This window comes from Neodiprion virginianus, chromosome 2 (genome assembly GCF_021901495.1).
Source record: "Neodiprion virginianus isolate iyNeoVirg1 chromosome 2, iyNeoVirg1.1, whole genome shotgun sequence".
NCBI lineage: Eukaryota > Metazoa > Arthropoda > Insecta > Hymenoptera > Diprionidae > Neodiprion > Neodiprion virginianus.
Window position 1 is genome coordinate 8,174,188 of NC_060878.1, and position 20,528 is coordinate 8,194,715.

Genomic DNA, 20,528 nt, shown 5'->3' on the forward strand with positions numbered 1-20,528 from the left:
ATGGATTTGAGTTCATAACAAGTTATAACCGGTTTGCAAATGCGGTTGTAAAATTCTAAGCAATTTACTTTTACACGTAATGTGTGCAATGAAACCGGTTCAATTTCCAGGAAACCACGCCCGGTGCACAAATTTTTATACACCACAAGCGAACTTGTTTATTAACTTACAGTACTTAAATTAAGTGAAGAGAATAGTTAGTTTCGATGTAATTTCACTTAAACTTTTAAGATGATCACGTTATGAAGTCGACTTTAAATGATATATTAAAAAGATATTCAATACCTGACTTAATAGCGAATTTGTTTTACAAATAAGGTTAAAAAATTTGCGGTAAGATCTAATAATAAGACCTACGGAAAATAATTATAATCACTTTATTCGAGATTAGAGAAAATTAACTATTTATAAAAATATTTCAACTATGATCGGTTGTGAGGGCTGTTTGATATTTGGTTAATTGATATACAAGACAACATGATAAATAGTATTGCAGGCGATTCAAAATCAAATAATACAATATCATTTTTGATCACGATTAATCGACATTATTTTCAATTAATAAATTACAAATTGTATGCGCACGTGTAATATTAATTATTGAAACAACGATAGCTAATATTTTCGGTGAGTAATTATTGTATTCAGATTTCCAATATTTCACCGGACGGAAATTAGGGCAAGAAATATTCAAGAGCAAGAGACCGAAGAAAAAAATACATAATCCATTGCACATCAATGCTACGTATATACAAACACTATTTCTTGCAATGATCGCTGAATTATCTATTTATTGTGAATATCATACAACAATAATTTCAACAATATTTAATGCTTTTTTTTTATTTAAGTTTAAATTTGTATGTGTTGTGTGTGTTTGTTTGTTTTTTTCTCTGTATTTTGATTCTCGTTATGCAAAAAAATACATAGTTGTCTTTATTCCTAATAATAATTATTATCGACCAAAATTGGCAACACAATATACGTTCAATATAACGAAACGTGATTATTAAACTCATTATTTCTGATTCTATAACTATATCTAATACAATATTACAATTTATCCTTATTTTGTAAACATTACGTGATTCGATTCAGAGCTCTGGTTCCCCCTCTTAATTTACGCAATTTTTTTCTCTCTGACTCTTTCTTCTTTCTCCATTACTAATTAGCATATTAATATTAAATACACAACGTTATATAAGAGCAGCCCTTTATTCCATTTACATTTCAAGGGCTTGTTACCAATCTATGTTTTCAACACACAAATAATACGCGGTTGATAATTATTCATAGAATATAAACTGATATTTATGTGACAATCAAATTCTTTTTTCACCAGTCCGGAATCAAAACAAAAAGAAGAAGGTGAAAAATAAAAAATATAAAAACTTAGAATTATATGTATATCTTAACACGAAAGAAGCGTAAATCTTAAATAGGCTTATGTTTTATTTTTGCTACTCCGTTATGGTACCTTTACCAGTTGAAAGATGTTTCTCAACTGATACGACAAAAGAACTGGAGAAAATTTTTTTTATTCATACCATGCAGTAACTATACCTACGCTCGTAAAAACTCAACTTATCAACGTAATTGCGTAACAAATTTGTATACTTTCATACAAATATGAGGATTGTGATACCAGGCAAACGAGTTACAAATAACAGCGACGGAGTGATTGACAACCCTGCAGAGAACATCATGCAGCGATCGCACAGGGTATTTTGAAAACCGAGGGGAAAAACAACATTATAAATAATAGTAACAGTAATAATAATAAATGAGTTAATATCAAGAATCACATTGATCATTCAGATAGCTGCAAATTGTGAGCCTGATGCAAAATGGAAACGTTGACTCTGATTTTAATTAAATTTGATGCTAAAAAAAAATCAGAAAAGTGAAATGTCTCATTCGGTATAAAAAATTGATTACAGAATTCAGAAATATTTAATCCAATTCATAGTAATTTTGACTGTGTTTGGGAACACATAGTCACGTATTTACTTGCAAAAGTTGATATCAACTCTTGATAAGTGTTATATAATGTTAAAGGTCAGGAGTCTTAATTCATCTTTAATAACACTCATTCTCTTTGGTAACAGATTCATCAATACAATAACAAGCCCCTTAATTCAAGATTCAAATACTCTCTTTAGAAATTTATTATTATTCACGACATGCACGATTTTGGCATCACAAAGAAAATATACAAATTTTATTTGTGTTCAGTAAGAGCTCATAGATCATTTTAAATTTGTTCTTGCGATACAAATACAGATTGTTTTCAAGTCAAGTTCAGAATGTTCCAAAATAAAACGTAGAAACAGAAAAACTAAAAGTATAAATAATGTATCTGTTCAATTAGACATAATCTGAAATATTAGTCTGAAAACGACAGTATCGTACGATATCAAACAGTCTTGATAGTGCTGTTTAAAAAGTTACGAGACTACAACAACAACTTATTCTACTTTCGTAAGCTTATTTTAATCACGCTTACATAGCATAGCAATACATTATATATGCTTTACTATAATACAAGTTTTATTTTGAAACTTTCTAAATGCAACATTTCTTGTGATTACAGTCTTAGCTCAATTCATTTGTCAAACATAACTAATTTTCCAATGTTTGTCCTCAAGGAAATTAGATTTGTAAATTCAATTTTTTACAACATCAAATGGTCACTGATAATTAGATATCAATATACAGAGGTGACGGAGAAAATCGAATTGCCAAAAACTATGAAACAATAACGATTGACCTAATGTTGGCTGTTCGGACACATTGAACTGTTGATAAAATAAAAAGTATAAAATTGCGGAGGAATTTACATTTTAATCTTGTTATACCACAAGAAATAAAGTAAAAATTATGATTTCAGGTTTGAAATGAAAAATAATTTTATGTGTAAAATTAAACCAATTTGTATTATTTTAATAACAGAGTTTCATGGAACTTTTTTCTTTCATTGAAACATATTATAAATTTGAATGGAATCTTGCCAGTAACTCCATTTTTATAACATGTATCGAGAATAGTGAAGCATGGAAACACCGAGTTCGTAAATGTTGAAATATTCTTCAATTATTTTTGACTTTTTGTTGCTGTCTTCAATCTATAGCATCGATCTTCAGTTGCTTCATGGAAACTCAGCACCTCTTATACATTAAATGTAATTTTTTTCTTTTAGATTTCTTCCACTTTAATTTTCCCTTAAGACAGATTATACATATATGTACACACACACACACATATATATATATAAAGAAAAAAATCGAAAAATTTACTTCCCCTAACGATGATAAAGACATTGGAACAAAAAATATTAAACGCACACACACTCACTAAGGAAAATAATCGGTAGAAACAAATTAGATAATACAGGGTGATTGAAATGTAGTCAAAATCATTGAATCTTGAATAACTTTTGGTGATTCGGCGATGTGTGTACCATATATAAATTGTTCTCAATCATTTTCGACCACACTTGACTAGACACATTACATGACGGATAAACTCGGTGTCAAAATAAACAACAGCCATTATTTGATAATTTATCAACTTGAAAACAGTAAAATAAGAAGACTGTGCGAGTGGTAAATAATAATCGTACATTATGTAGTTGTTATGTTTCAAAGAATAAATGGTGAGAATTTATTTATTTGCAGCACCAAGGTAAGCTCCAACGTTTTTGTCAAGTCACAGTTATCAATAACATCAATGAATATATAGATTAAAAATTTTCAATAAAAAATGAAGATAAATTCTATTTTCACACTGCACAAACAAAGATGCTCGTATAACAGAAGAATCCATTATAGTTAAAATGTCCGTCGCGTATTGTCTAAAACAATTGTATTAAAGAGTCGATGATATCACTTGCCGAGACTGTATTAATATGAACACTGTTTGAAAAAATGATGTAACGGATATTTTGATATTGAAAAAATTCTTAAGCACAGCCTTGTCAAATGCTCATACTTTGATATATGGATGTAATAGAATTCATACATTGAGTTGGCAATGGGTCAGTGACGCGTTGTGTAACAGCTGCAGCATCACTTGCGTAACGAAAAAATGTAGTTTTAGATTACACATTGTTGAGTTTATTAATTAGGAAATGAGTACAGGCAATGTGTTATAATCTGGGATTTTTTTTTTTTTTTCTTAATTTATCCAAATGCGGCGGTGTCATACAGTTTGTACAATTAAGTTATGCTTATTGACATCAGTTATGTTCCATTTATTTATTGTTTTTTTAATTGCATTTTTTATTTCATTGATAAACAATAAAAAGGAATTTTACGTCTAACACTTCATAAATCTTCGCCTTTCGAACAAAGTAGATGAAGAAAACAATTCATTGTAGGAGAAACGTTTGCAAAAATCCAATTTTTGTGAATCAATTGCGGAGATAATAAATTGTTGGGTACTATTACTGTTACTTTTATGAAGATAATTTTACTTACTATTTAATACCGATATACATATACATTATTTTAAACGATAATAAAAAGTTCTCATGACTCTTGCGTTGCACCAAATGTGTCATAAAAAAAATTGCTGTTTAATTACTGGTTAATAATTCACAGCTGAATGACACCATTATTACCTTTAATATACTTTATACTAGACAATTATTATCAATGATGTTATTATTTCTTAGACTTCTCTCGCACTTAATATCACCAAATATTGATGTTATCTGATCAGATAATTTGTCTGTTGTGTCAGGTGTCGTCTATACCAAAATTCTATTTAGCAATAAATTGCACCAGAAATCATTCATAATTTGAATCAGCGTCCACTTTCCAAACAATCTGAATGCAAAAAAAATTTAGAACTCTGATATATATATATATATATATGCATGTATATATACATATATATACTTACACGGGAAACTCCACTTCCTAGCAATGGTGGACGAGTATAAGAGTTCATAGTACAAATATTACATTAGCATTATAATATGCTCGAAGATTGAGTCTCGTTAATAGTTAGGTAGATGAATCATATTTTAAGCAACCTTTCGTGATTCTTAGTTCCTTGCACAACAAATATTTGAAGAAACCGTCAGTGTGACAAAAAAATTTAGAGATTTTAAGTAAAGTTTGGTATTCAATCGCTGTATCCAACATACATGAAAAAGTTATATCGGTCAGTCTCGATGGAAGAAATATTTGAAAGCATTATTATTAGAAGATCAGAGTAACAGAACGAGCCGAAACATGTATCGAGTATGCATAAAATTGATTTGTTCTCTTTTTGTCTTCATCTCAACTAAGTAATATTCCAAGACAATATCAAAGCTAAGCGCTAGATGTAGAGTAAAATTAGAGCATTAAGAAGTGTTATACATTAAATGTTGTACGTAGGAACTAAAAGAAACTTGAAGCACTATAGTTGCATAAAACTTTTATTATTTCGAAAAAAGAAAGGCTTTGCAACCTTTTCCCCACTTTGCATCACGTCGCACGTTCGACACAATCGCTCTCTTCGTATACACGAAGCTCAGAATTATATCACTTAATATCATTAATAGAATATTATTTAAAATATGCTTGTTATCTAGCTGAACAACTGAATAGTTACGCGTCCTCCAATCTTGGCATCGTGCGGCAAATATATCACTCTTACTGTACAAAGAGCTATATAATAATGTATTTACGTGTGTGGCTGCTCAATTTCATCCTCGGTGATTAGATTCTAGTTGTAGATCTTTATAGCTTTCTCAAGGTAGTTGATTCGGGAACGTTTTGGCGCCTTGTTAACGTGTTCTAAGCCGAGCCAAGTCCTTTGCAACGCTGTACCTGTGTTTGAGAAAGAAAAATCATGAATATGTGTTGTGCCCATAGAAACGAAACTCAAATCTAGCATTTTCTTTCGGTTTTATTGAACAAACAAATTTTGACTGTTCTGAAAAACGTGGTTACGAGTACTCACTTTGATTTGGGTGAGTTCGGAAGTCGGACAAATTGATGAAATAGCTTGGATCTTCAGTGATAAATTGCGGCTTGCCCAACGTAACCACGGCAAACTTAAACTTTAAAGTTTTTATGAATTCTCATTATATATTTTCATGGATTATGTAAATTGCTTACCTTTTCAAACTCCTTCTCTTGCACACCAAGTTTCTTCAATAATCGATCTTTGAATTTGGCGAAAGGTTCACCCTGAAAACGCGTATTATTAGAGTTTTGAGTTTGCGAACGAAAGTGGTATTACCATGCTGTGAGAGGGTATTGAGAAATATTGAATAGCCAAAAAAACGTCTGCGACAAATTTTCAAAACTCACATGTTTCATTTTGAACAGGAAAGGTATTCCAAACGTGGAAAAGATATCCTTATGAAAGTGTGCGACAGGAACTAGCATCTCATCCTCAGCCAAATGTAATTCGTCTCGTGGTATTTCCTCTATCCTATACGTTTTAGTGCCAGTAGTATTTAAGCTGTCTAAAGGAACATCATCTTTCGGTCCGGGCAAAATTTTATTACAGTTTACTTCCAATATCCTCAATTTTCCAGAACCGTTTTCAGACAATTCGACCTGCTTTCTAGCTTCCTCCAACAAATCAACAACCGTGCCATTTTTGTTCGGATATAGAATCAGTTCTTTTTCTTCCTTGAGCGAAGGTCCCACCCAAATACATTTGAATTGTTTTTTATTTTCGAGCTCATTAATTCGAATACTTAATTGTTGGTAAAAAATTTTTTTTGTTTTTGGCTTGCAGTAAGCAACTAATTCTTTTAGAGTTCCTTCAAATGTACACCTCAACGGATGCCCAGGTGAGTCTTTGTAACTGAAATTGTATTAGAATTGTAGAAGCGATTCATCTGGTGAACATTGAACGAAATAATCATAAGACAGTCTTACTTTTGACATTTGAAAAATTGGAGGAGATATGGGTCAGTTCCTACTCTCTGCGCAACAGCCTTTGCAATTTGATCATATGTCATTCTTTGCGATAGTTCCATTGTAAAGCCAGGATCATTAATTATTGTTTTATCGCAGAACGTTACTTCTACCCTATAAAACAGGTCCCTGAAAAAAGAAGCAAGAATTGTATTAAACGCGACTTCTTTTTTTTTTCACAGTGTGTAAAACAACTATCAAGTTCAACTTACTTGAAGTAATCCCGACATGTGGGCAACTCATAAACTTCTGTGTCACGTTCCTCTTTTTGAAAGACAATTATATCTCCATCCATCAATTCTTCAAGTACCTTTTCCAACGGCTCTGTCAGATTTTCAATTTTTTCTACCATGTTGGGCTTGATCTCTTCGTATAATGCGAGCTCTGTATCCGGAGGAAAGCCAGCCCTTTCATTGAGGATCGGAATGAGTTCCTCTGTTGATGAAAATGTTTTAACAATGCGTCAGTACAAATTATAATAGTTATGGTATCGATTGCAATTCGTTGTGACGAGCTAGGGAAAAATTATTTCAATTATTGCAAATAGAAATATCAAACGTTAAGCATACGGTTCAATATTTGGTATTTATGTGTACATTTACCCATTGTGCGTCTATTTTAGGGGATTAGAATGATACTTACGAACTTTTGCTGTCACTGGCATATAGTGATGACCACAGTAGTGTATTTTCTTATTCTTAGGATCGTATAGTTTGAAGAATAATAGTACATCTGTGTCTTTGTCAAAAGGGGGTAGCGCGGTTAAGCCAGAGTCTGGTGGGACAAGTTCGACAAAAACATTCCAAGGATTCACATTTTCCGCGCACTCGTTTATCGGTTTGTGTAAATCTGCTTCCAACTCGATAAGTGTCGGCCTGCAAGTTTGATTTGAGCGAAGACTGAAGGGCCACACACGAATTTGTTCGATCGGATATTTCTGTGAAAATTTTTGTTAATTAAACATACACGAAAATCTTTGAAAATTTTCGTACAGCTAAGATGTTGTTCAATATTATCGGTAATGACAACTCAGATCAAATATTTTATTACTTACCGTAAAATTGAAATAGAATTTTCAAAGTCTTTTTTTTGTGTTTAATCATTATAGGATTGAGTTGGAAGATTAGTTAGAAACTTTTTTGTACATTTTTTTTTTTAGAAGTACTATTTTGAACCTTTGAATTGAATTCTTTTTCAAACACTCACCAGACTTTCGCTGAGCTGTTCTAGGAACTCGTTAAGGGTGGTCTGTTTGCGTACACGAAAAACACGGTAGAGTGCACGTTCAGGATCGTAGAGGTCGTTGCCTTGATGGCCGTCGAAGCTGTCCTCGAGAAGGACGTTAACAGTCATGTACAAGTAAGCCTCGCTTCTTTCCTTTCTTCGTATTTGTTCCATTCTCTTCTCCTCTTGCAGCCTGTCCACCAGCTAGACCGACAAAATTAAAATTATCCAGGTGTATAGAATTTTTATTTTCATTTAAAATTGATTCATTTTTCTTTTTCATCAATATTTGTTTCCATTTCTTCAAAGTTTCAAATATTTTTTATGAGAAATTTCAACTTTCATCGTACTTTTGAAATTCGGGAATGATACATTCGGAATTTCAAAAGACTAGATGATCTTCTCGCAACCAAGTAATTTTAATTTTGTTATTCTGCCGCTATACCGACTACCCAGCTACGCGTTTACAAAATTAAAATTATTTAGCTGATAGCAGTGGATACGGCTATGCTGGTAATCAAAGATCACAAATCCTAAATGTACAAGTATGATCTTATACACACACTAATACAAGTTACACAAGTAGTATACAGGGATCTTATAAGTAGTCATAATTATTCATACTTGGGCAAAAAATTAAATACTAGAGTGCAAATTAAAAAAATAAAGATTGCTTTACAATTTTATGATAAAAAAAAAAGTAATGCTTTAAACAATTATTTTACAATTATCAAAATTTATGAGAAACTTTTAGAACTGACAAGCCCCATCGTTTGGTAAAAAATGAACATATCAAACTTTTGAATCACCATTTCTTCAACCGAATCAAAACCAGTTACGTATGACCCCAGAATTCTCGTTACCCTGTATATTACGTATGTAAATTATATAAGTTACAAGTTTTTATGGTCTTGCTGTATAATTTTAAGATTGTATAGCGTAACTTCGGTAGTGTGGAGGGCTACTAATAGTACCCTATATCCCCCTATATCTTATGCCTGTTATTTTGAATCTAAACCAAACATCATATATTGTGAACCGCTTATTCAATAATAAACTCTGTTAATAAACCGTTGAAATTAGTTTCGAGTTCGCAAACTGTAAAAATAATTCACAAGAGTGACTTTCGTAGTTTTCATGAACATCCAACAGTTTATTTTGTTTTATTTCTTTTTTTTTTTTAGTATATATAAAATAGTAGTATAACTCCAAGGGATGACGATTACAGCCATTATAAATTCATTCCATTTGTTTTTTACGTGTTTATTAATATTTAACAACAAATAAATAAGCATCTGTTAATACTTGTAATATCTCTAGTAACACTGAAAATTTTGTTCGTTAGTCATTTAATTATTTATTCCTCGATTTTTTTCTCTCTATTTTCTTGATATTTTCTCTGTCGTTTTTTTTTTTCTCGATAAAAAAGAAACTGTGAATGTTTGGTAAAAACTGTCAAAATCTTCAGAAACTATTTGCGTAAAAGGACTTGGGTGAATCACGAAATAAAAGAACATACACCAAATGATTGTGAAATCCACACCATATTTTGGTTTCTCTAAACATTCCTAGTCAATAACAAACAGTGTATATAGATTAGAAGACATGTTAAGGAAGCTATTGTTGCTAAGAAAGATATAGTTCTTTTTTTAAACGTTTTCTTCATGTATAATACTTTATATAAAATTTTTTTTTTTCTGCTAACTGTTATCTTAAATCATATGTATAATAGGTATGTAATCTGAAAATTTTCCTGATCCGTTCGATAAAAATTCGCCCAACCCCCAAAAAAAAATTATGCGACATTCAATTGTCCCAAATGCGATTCATTCTAAATATTCCTAGCTATAATACAATTTTTTTTTCCTTTTAATTTTAAGCATATATAATACAATTTTCATCTTAAGCAAATTTCATCAGTCCAATGTCGAAACAGCACGTCTTTGTCAATTGTGTCAAATTTTTGTATTTAGATATTATCTTACGAGTCTTGTTGTGTGGTTATTTTAGTTTCTTCTTTTTTTTTCTGCAACCCGTCTTCAAATAAGTATTATATTGCCGTTAAATAATGAAAAATCCCACAAGGCAATTAAATTATGACTCAAAGCTATGCAATTGTAACAAAGTAACTCAGTCGCTCGTATTTCATTCATAGTCGTATATGATCAATAGTCACTACAGATACCATTCGCACGTATACTACATAAAGCTCGTAGATTGACATAATTTTCAATTGTTTTTTTTTTTTTTTTTTTTTTTAAGCAAAGTTGAAATTAACTAACTTATGAAAGAAAATTTGCAATTAAAATAATTGGTTGATAAAAAATTTATCAATATAAAATTGATCGAAAAGACAGCAGAGTGTTTAGTCGTAACGTTTTTGCTTCGACATCTTTGCAATAATTATTCATCACGGATATGTTATAGCTGTGGTTTTTGGTCATTTATAATTAGAACAAAGAACTGTATCTCAGTCATTATCACCATAATGAGAATGGTATTCTGTAGTAATGCAACATAATCAATTTACACAGCGCGCCTAATCAAATATTTTAAAAATCATGTATGTAAAGATTTGGATTTCGTATGTTTTGCGTGCAGGGACGAATGTTTGTCGCCTCTATATTAGCATCATTGTTGGTGTCTGTAGCGTCTTTGTCACGTTCAAAGTCGCTTAACTCCTGCGAAAGCTCTCTTTGAAGGACGTTTCTGACCTCTTGAGGTATGTCCTCTTCTTTGACCTCTTGTAAGACATTCTTAAGCTCTGAGTCACGAATGTAAACCAACATGTACGCGTTTGTACAATGCTTCACGGTCATGGACATGTCTTCGTCCTGGCCTCCATAGTTATGGTCAATCGCCTCCTGCTTTGTACACCTTGAAACCACATCGTCGTCAAACTTGCACCACTGTTAAAAAAATATATATTAGTAGGAAAATAAAAAAAAATTTTGGACGGTTCGTAATGGGAAACATCATCAACGATCTTCTGAACGAATGTAAATATACAGAAACGAGTAATATTGTTCCGCATCACACCTTCTGCCACCTAAGAAACCTCTGTAAAATTACTTACTAGTAAAAAAATAAATGGCTCATACGTAAGAAATTGCTCAACACTCTTTAAATTTAGTTCCGTCAAAATTGCTCAAAGCTGTGTTTTGCTAATACGAGTTCAGTACGTAAACAACTTCTACTCTAAATAAGACGTTCAACAAGTTAAACTCACCTTGCCGTCTCCTTTTGGATTGATAAATACAACATAATGTCCTCCGTGATTATCACCGCTATGGACAAGAACTGCGTGCAGTGTGTAATCTGCTCTTGTTGATTCTTGGACCTGAAGGTACGGCTCAAGGTTGATTTTTTCGTAGAATTCGAACCTGCATAAGCCCCATTCAAATATAATGAAACCGTAATAGTAATATCATTGTATAACGTAAATTCTTTTGAAAAATTGTACTGCTAAAATGATCTATAACAACACTTTTATTATTATAATTTAGAGAAATACAAACCTGTCATTAAATTTCACAGAGCAGTCTGTTACTGGGTCATATTGGAAGCGCATTAAATGTAAGTGTAAAACAGGTGGAAAAGACGAAAATATTACTCCTTTTTCAGCATCCTGTAACCCATGCTCACCAGCATCGTACTTGTTGTCACCATCTAGAATTTCTGTGCTTACATAATCTCTGAAAGATTCATCGACTGAAAATTTTAAATCAGTTAAATGATAATCCAATGCTCCAGGTGGTAATTGTCTGCCATAAGAAAAGCTAAACACTTTACGCCAAGTGTCATTTGATGTGATTATTAGTATTTGCACAATGTAGTAAACGAACTTACTATTCTTTTTTCCTTTGATGTTGAGTTGGATGTCATAGAACGTTTCCACTCTGGTTGATGTGTAGTCTATATTCTTACATTTGATGAACGAAGCCATTTTTCCTTCAAACAATTTTGGTACTGTCCCTTCGACGCATGTCCCTTTCATTTTACTTTCCAGTTTATCCAAAAGCTATAAATTGTAAAAAAAAAAAAAAAAAATAAAGATCCATCAATACACGTGATACATCATAAGAAAAAAGTTGACTTTGCTCAAGGATGTCATAACAGACGTATATAAACATATGGTAAAAATGTGATTGTTGCCATTTGTTTTTTTCTTTTTTTTGAATATATGTAATGTGTGTTTAATTGTGTACACAAATAACTGTGTGAATAGCTGTACAGTGGAAGTAATGAAATTTCGATATTCCTTTCGTTCTTGGGTATGTTGCAACAAACACAGTGAGGAGCAAATTTTTTTTTTCTATAATTCTTCAAAGAGAAAGCCAATCGAAAAGTAAACGATAAACAAGAAGTTGAGTGGTGAAAGAGGAAGACATAGACAACTTTGGTAATGCAATACATGATGTTACACAGTATTACAATGAGCAATAAATTTGGTCTCAACGTCAGACCATTTATCACATATACACAGTTATTTGAATACACATCCTTGGCAGGATGCTGGTAGACAATTTCCTTACAACTCTGAGAAATTCTTGCACATCGTGTTGCATAAAAGAGTCAAGTGTCTCCCATCCAAAACTTTTGGTTAATTTTTTTGTACCAACTGGTTTATCACAAAATTGCAGTTCGTGAAATACCCTCTGTAAAGCTAATGCCACACTCTTGCTAGAATCGTCACTCTCTGTTGGCATTTTATACACCGCCTTACGTAACTGAAAATATGAACGAATTGTAACGTTATGTATAAAATGACAGTTCAAGTGTGATAAATATACCAACGTGTCAACATTGGCACAGTAAAATTGTTCTTTGATGTGGACTCACCTGATTAGTAAAATACAAGGTTTGTAAGAGTGAGTTCATGTAACAAGTTGCTCCCTGATTTTTAAGACCGACATATCCCGTGTGTTTCTTACTATCCCAGCTAACACCATGCGGCGCATCTGCTACCACATGGACCTAAAAGTCACACATCGACAATAAGTATACAAAATGAATAATAATTAGTGCACCTTGGAATAAAAAAACATATTTTTTGAAAGTCTTGCTCTGAATTGAAATATTATTATATTATAATATTGTGGATTTGTCGCACTGTGAAATATTTGGTGAATTGGTATTATAATAAGTCAGTGCTATACAAGTATATGTGGAGAAATGAGTAACAAACTATTATTACCGACGACACAGACCTTGAATTTAGAATTGAGAAGGCAATAAATATAATCCCACAACGACTTCATCCATGTAGCCAGTGCTAGTTGCAAGCCCATAATAATTTAGATGAAAATGTTAAACTGACAAGGGTTAAACGATTGTTTTTAATACGGTATTGTGAATGACATTGGTGCTTGCACATGACGACCAATGACCGAATGTGAAAGAAAATAAGCAACCTCAGTATCGTTTGCATAAATTAACACACAAAAGCAATCACAGAGTCTGAACAAAATGTGGGTTAAACATTCAATCGAAGCTTGATGTCGTGATACTCCTCATAACTTTTACATAACCCAGAATCAAGAACTTTTTTATAAATGCAAGGTCAGAAGACTAGAAATACGAAGCGTTAAACTGATTAAATTTCTATTGTTAAAGAGGTGGTCGTCGAATGGGAGTGAGAAGTCGAGTAAAAAAGCACATTTACTTATCGCGGCTATAAAACCCTACAGATCGAAGTTATAGTGAAGAAGATTGATTAAATAAATACACAAATAATCTGCATATGTACAATGAGTTTAAATATCAAAAACTGGCACTCACTTCAAGCGTGATGGAGTCATCCTTAATATAGCCTCTGTCCACCTCAAGTACATCCTGCCAAGTCATGAAATGGCTAAATCCCCAGTCATTTTCCTTACTGTAGAATAAGTGTTGAATTTCTGCGAAATAATAATCATTTTGTAGCAATCGAAACGAGTCTCGATACAGTCTACTTTTAAAACAAAGACATCAATTAATTATAAACATACTTCTACTGAAAGGTTCTTGACCCTCCTTGTGGGAGAGGAGCCTGAGCTCTGCGACTGCGTAGCAACTCCATGAAGCCGATTCGCTTTCCCCGTTGCATTGCAAGAAGAAGCCCAGAGACCGCTGCGATTGGCGTTCTTGCGTCTGGCTGTTACGAGGCATTACCATAATCTTCCATGGGAGATTACGCACGTAGCAAGGTGGCGATAGCTGGGAGTCTTTCATCTTTGAAAAATTTTCCACTGTGTAGCGGAAAGTTGCCTCTGACCTTGCCTCGTCTGAAACAAGAATGAAATACATTTTTTTGGGAAAATAACGTTTGAAGAGTTGCCCCTCAGAGTCTCATGCAGAAATATGGAACAGTAGGTGAGTTAATAATTCAGTATTACTAATAAGTAGAAAATTATTGATATGTTTATCATATATACGTTTATATTCATATAAATTCCATTACTGAAGTGTACATTGGGTTCTTTGTCAATCACATCATCAACAGATTGAAGGTCACACTTGAAGCAGCTACATGATGATGGATAATACTATTGAATTTCTATGAATTCTTTGAAAGATTGCTTGCAGCAAAAACAAATCAATTCGTCTTGTCGTAAATCTGTCCACAAGAATGTACAGCTTGATCGATCTAATTTCTAAAATTCCATAAAGAGTTTCAGTCCCATACATCGGATATAATAATATGGGAATTAACGTCTACTGAACAGCTTACATTGACACCACATTAGTCCCATGCATCAATATTAATCTCGGCAGGATTGCAAGGCATATAGACAATCTTTATTTCATCAAAAATCAATGCATGTTTTGTGCTTGATAATTTTTGGCGAGAAATAAACTATCTTTAATTTTGCTGAAACTGTTTACAGTTCTCATCAATAATCGAACATAAATGCGAAATTTGAGAGGCAAAAAATAATTCTTAGTTACAATTCACCGTGTCAGTTCAAGATTTTTTTTTCAAAAATAAATTTCACTGATTAAGAAGTAACAACTGATTGCAATTATAGGTTTGCAGTTGCCCAAATTGTGACTAAAATTGCATTTGATACGCACTGAACGTAAAGACGAGCAATATTGGATCATAATTATTGTTTACATGCCACTCCATGTCCTACACTGATGATACCATCTACAACCCTTGCAAAACGAGAAGAGAAATGAAGAAAAGCAAAAATTAGAAAATGATTTCGAACAAGGAACTTTGAACAACACTTGCAATTAGGATTCAGAAATTAGCTGCGAGGATAGCGTGCTTTTCTATTTTCCTCTTCTTTTGTGGAAAGTACCGTTACTTAAAGGTCCGCCAACAACAAACTTTTGTTTAAAATAATTCTACAAAAGCTCTTGAAATAATGTCTAAAGATGTTAACTTTCCCCATAGTCATGCTCTTGGAAATTATACGAAAATATTCAACAGTATTAATCTACAGTGTGGGATAAGAAGGCTTGATTGTGGATCATCGCACCTTCCTCCATGTCTTGGTCTTGTACGATACAGGCAGGTTCTGGCTCTCCGTTGACTGGACGAGTCTCGTTTCCGTCTCCTCCACCGTCGTTCTGCGTCTCTATAGATTCAACTGTTAATCAATTTCAATTTATGCTATCGATAGTCGGATTATGTCTCGGTTTCAATTAGCAGTACCATTTTTTTTTTTACAAGTGCAAAAAGTATAACATCTCGTACTAAAAAAAAATTTTACAAATACTTTCAGTTTTACAGTATTGAAGTTAATCATGGTAATGTAACCAAAGATTTTTTTAAGAAGATCATTGGTTCGCAAGTTCAAAACAACTTTAAATGAGTTGAATTTGAAAAATCATTACATTGATGTTACAAACTTAATGTTCATTCAATTTTGACTCTATGATTAAAAATCCAGCAATCTTATGTCAATCTCAAAATGGCTCCCTTGAAAAATCACTTTCTATCTAGACAACTAAATTTTAGATGGCTTCTTTTATGCCAGAACCTTAGCTGACGTATCATTTTTAGAAAAGATACTATTGGATGTATATTTAACCAACTAAATTGAGTACTTTACATGAAAAATGTCAATACATCATAACAACGTGAAAGAAAAGTGAAAGAAAAAAAGAGGACAAAAAAACTGATAGTCACGTGGTTAGTGTAGTGGTGGTATTTGTGTGATCTATTTTTAGTAGCGGACAATATACCGCTAACAGTGGCCAAAATATTGTGGAATTCACTAACCTGAATTGGAAAAAAGAATAATTATTAAAAAAATATAAATTTCTAAATGAGAAAAACAAATTTCTAAGGCATGGCTTTAATCCATTAATTAACATTCCAATTAGGTTGACAAATAAAACGTGTTTGGAACTTGTGCTCGTAAATGATATCGATACACAATATATCACTTGACGATAGAATCTATTTTACAATCAGCGCATTAATCGTTGTTGTAACAAATATAAAATTAGAAAAATGTATGTAGTGATTCATACACAATGATTAAAATATAAAATCTCCAAAAAATGGAAATTACAAAAACGTCGTTGTATAGTAAAATTATAGTCATGTTAGAAACATTGATATAAAATTGTTCATTCACTTGGTACGAGCGCGGTTAAATTTGCGTCGTCATAACTTTCTTCCCATGTCTAAGAAAATTTGATGAAAAGAAACACTGTGGATTAATCAATTTCTCGATGAGTTTGCAGCAAAAGCAGGTGTTTATATTCATGAAATCTAAATTTATGGCGAGTTTTTTTTATGAGACTGAAATAATAATATATATTGTAAAATTTTCAAGTTGAACTGATTGACAACTGAGCATAGAAATTACAAATGGAGGAAATTTCATATCATACAGGAGAGGGGCGTAGGGAGGGAAGGGTAAAAATATTAGAGATCAGTTGTCAAGTGATTTTTTCCGTCAATCCGAGTATAAAACACGTAATTACATCATACAAGAATAATTTTATAACAATTCTTGGTGCTGATGCACAAAACAACAAACATTTGAACAATTTATGGCAGTTGCGCTTTTGCCAGTCTAACTCTGTTGTCATTCAACGATTCTTCTTTTTATTTTAATGCTATTGGATTTCTATTTACCGATTACCAAACAACAGTCAATTGTAATTAACGTCAATCAGTAAAATATTACACTCGCACACTACAAATGCAGAATCGAACTCTCCATCCGTGCACGTGTATAAATATCAGTTGTGCAACAAAGGTAACTGTTATTTCCGCAAGTGTTAATGACAAGCGTCAAATAGGGTAGGTATGACAAAAATATCATAGTAGTCGTCTTAGATGAGTCAACATTCTTCGATCTTTCTTTCTCTGGTATCGGGTTGCGGGTACTATATATCGCATTTAATTCCCATATACCCACCGCCAAAGATTTCACCTTCGCAAAAAGACGGCGCAGGGTCTCCTTCTCTGATAGGTTATGGTGATGATATTAATGCAACAATACCAAATCTGCTGTTATTAAAATTGTCGACTACTGTAATTTCGCTGAAAATCTCGAAATTCCACAGGTGTGATTTTTTTGTTTTTTAACATTAATATTATTATTATTGTTGTTGTTGTTCTCGTTATTATGGTCTGCTTTACGCATGTTTTTTTTTTTCGGAAACATATCCGTGCACCTATATTTGGATGTCGATAAATTGGGCTGGGTAAAGTCGGGGATCCTTACCTTCCTGGGTGTCCATTTCTTCGACTTCGTTGACCTGCACAGGGTTGGGGTTCAACTGATTGACGTTCTCCTTGTCGTTGACGTGGTTCATAGCGAGGCCGATGTTGACGGTCGTGTTGTCGGCACCGGTGACCTCGCGCGCGACTAGCGGCGACGAGGTGTCTTCTTCAGGGTGATTAATAACAGCCGTCGGCTGTCGCGGTGACCGCTTGCCCGACTCCTCGTATACCCCTCGATATGTTTTACCCCTTTTACCAGAATCTGCGTTCTCGTCGTCGTCGTCGTCGTCGTCGTCGTTGTTGTCGTCGTCTTCCTCTTCTTCTTCCTCTTCTCCGCCTCCGCCGCCGTAATTCTCGTTGTCGTTCCGCGGTCGCCTCCGGCTCTTAACTACCTTGTTATAGACCTTACGGACCCCTAGGACCGTGTAGTGATCCCTGGGGTGCCCCACGGTATCTTTCTGCAACCCTAGGACGGGGAAATCGCTGCTCGCGGCGCTGCTACGGCCGGACACCGTCAATTTACCGCTGGACGATTGGTGCTTGCTTGCGATGCGCCCAATTTCTGCGGCTGTCGCGTGCCCCCGCTTCGAGGAGGGACTTTCCGAACATATATCTCACCACGATTCGCGCACGAATAAAATCAAGACCGCTTTTTATAACGCCGACGAATAAACAATCGGACTTTATCGACGATTCTCTACGTTTCTAGACAATACCTGTTCGATTCTTCCAACACTTATCGCATTTATCTTATATTCTCTACTTTCCTCTCTACCGTAAGTCGCCTGAGTTCTGCAGTTGTGTCGTCGGGTTCGTCAACTCCGTACTAGAACCTCGGCACTTCACGCGAAAATAAACAAAATGGCGTCCCTATTGCCGCAGTGGACAGACGACGTCTGGCTCAAGGGACAATGGAATTCGCGCGCACTGGTATGCATGCATGCATGTATGGATGTATGTATGTTACGACGGACCAAGAAACCACGGAATTGAACCGTGAATCGCCCGGCTTTTGCTAGGAAGGGATTGAAGAACGTTACCGAAGCGTCCCATCCACTCATCATCCTACTATACGCGGAGTCGCACATGTGTGCGATTGTGCATTCAGATGTACTCCGCATTCCGTACACCTCATGGGAAAACCGTGATTTTGGAGCACAATTGCCGTAGTAACATTTATTTTAAAAACAGGCGGGATGACGGATATCGCGATGCTTGTCACAAGAGGGGTTGAAAATAGCTTCATATGCGCAAGAAAGGTTTACCATCTCGAAATGTAGTCCCTCACTCTCATCCTCACCCAACATCCGGGTTCTCGGCACGACGGTTCGTCGGCGTAATACAACAAAACATAACCTAACTCTAGCATAATATAACCTCTCGCAATCACCTAAATAAGAGTTTTCATGAATCGTTTGACTTCATTTATTACATGCGCTTTTATTGCGTTTGAAGTATTCGTGAAATATTTCAACAAATTAAATATATACGGCATACGGAGGTTATGTTATGTATGGCAATGATGCCCACTCATAACTAGTCTTGATAAAGCTTTACGGGCGAATGACTCTGCAGGATTGAGAGTCAAAAATTTTGGAAACTAGGGATGGTTTTTTTTTGTTTGGCAAGTAGGAATTGCCTGCTTATATATAACATATATCAGCGGAATCCGGAGCCATCACATAACGACAACGATCAAGCAAAATCTCGGCATTTGGTGGTCTTGCCTTTTTTCTTCTTGATTTCCCTACTTTAAATTTTTCCGAATTCGAGTGTCATTCTACGTGACAGTTATACCTCGAAAAAATGTCGGATAGATAAATACGATCCTATTCAACTTTGTATACGGTTTCTATTTACGAGATTAAAGTTAGAAGTTTAACGTTATCGGAACGAAACATTGGGGAAAAACCACTATTTTCTTAAATTTTATAACGATTTTGAAGAAACTAATATTTCGAAAGATGAACATGTTTTAATTTATTAAGGTATACTGAATTTCAGACAATTCCAAAATCGCAAAATAACGGTTTTGTCTCAGCATGAATCATAACGATAACGTTCAATATAATCTATATTTTTCTATTCTATTCTCAATACGGAAACAAAAACTGTAAACAAATCCAAATAGTACCGCATTTAACCATCCTGAAATTCCGTTATAATTCATGAATTGTAGAATTATAGAAATCGAACTTGTTCCTGTGTAGCTTTTTCGTATTGTTTACAATGTAGAAAGTCCGAATCATTGAGATAGGATGCAACGTATGTGACACGGTTTTCTTTAGTTATCATGAAATTTTTTTATTTATAGATAGAAGGGATTATTGCTACAATCTTACGATCTAATCTGATCCGAGTGTGTCTGAATTAACATGAATGAATTAATGTACCGCAAGTTTGGAGCATGCGAAATGAGTGAATTGTTAATTTATAACTTTTATTACAATAACAACAATGAAAAAAATTTTGCATCATTCAAACACAATTCTTTAATATCATAAATTTTAGAATTTATTTGGAAAGATGATTAAAAAAATTTCACATAATGAATACACATATTGTCGATTTAAAAACAATACAACTATAAGTTTATAAATTATTTCTAATATGTGCCTGGTACATGTTATTGAGATTTGTCACTTTCCTAACCCAACGAAAGTTGGCTAATAGAAAATTTGTCAAAATCAGAATTTGAAAAT

At 33.6% G+C, this 20,528-nt stretch overlaps 1 protein-coding gene across 4 annotated transcripts; it reads right to left on the reverse strand.

Moving 5' to 3' along the window:
• Window positions 1-4,092: 4,092 nt before the first annotated feature.
• On the reverse strand, window positions 4,093-18,720 carry LOC124297313 (ubiquitin carboxyl-terminal hydrolase 7). 4 transcript variants are annotated; one of them, XM_046748214.1, is made up of 18 exons: window positions 17,828-18,720; window positions 15,620-15,718; window positions 14,141-14,416; window positions 13,932-14,050; window positions 12,993-13,127; window positions 12,686-12,880; window positions 12,000-12,171; window positions 11,669-11,861; window positions 11,380-11,533; window positions 10,865-11,059; window positions 8,133-8,354; window positions 7,569-7,863; window positions 7,139-7,361; window positions 6,888-7,055; window positions 6,309-6,813; window positions 6,114-6,185; window positions 5,956-6,055; window positions 4,093-5,822 (listed from the first exon to the last, which is right to left on the reverse strand). In XM_046748214.1, exons 1-18 carry the CDS (start codon window positions 17,916-17,918, stop codon window positions 5,719-5,721), a joined length of 3,318 nt encoding a protein of 1,105 aa, XP_046604170.1. In that variant the 5' UTR covers window positions 17,919-18,720; the 3' UTR covers window positions 4,093-5,718. The 4 variants fall into 4 exon arrangements, with proteins under 4 accessions (XP_046604170.1, XP_046604169.1, XP_046604168.1 ...); XM_046748213.1 differs by having other exon boundaries at window positions 5,956-6,049; window positions 15,620-15,730; XM_046748212.1 differs by having other exon boundaries at window positions 15,620-15,730.
• Between the last annotated feature and the right edge of the window lie 1,808 nt (window positions 18,721-20,528).

What these genes read in the sequence shown, in the direction of transcription:
- LOC124297313 (XM_046748212.1), bottom strand. Translation starts at nt 17,918, where the DNA reads ATGAACCACGTCAACGACAAGGAGAACGTCAATCAGTTGAACCCCAAC. An exon ending in AGACCAAGACATGGAGGAAG is followed by an intron (nt 14,417 to 15,619) that starts GTGCGATGATCC and finishes TTCTTGTTTCAG; the next exon opens with ACGAGGCAAGGTCAGAGGCA. An exon ending in ACATGTCGGGATTACTTCAA is followed by an intron (nt 7,056 to 7,138) that starts GTAAGTTGAACT and finishes TTCTTTTTTCAG; the next exon opens with GGACCTGTTTTATAGGGTAG.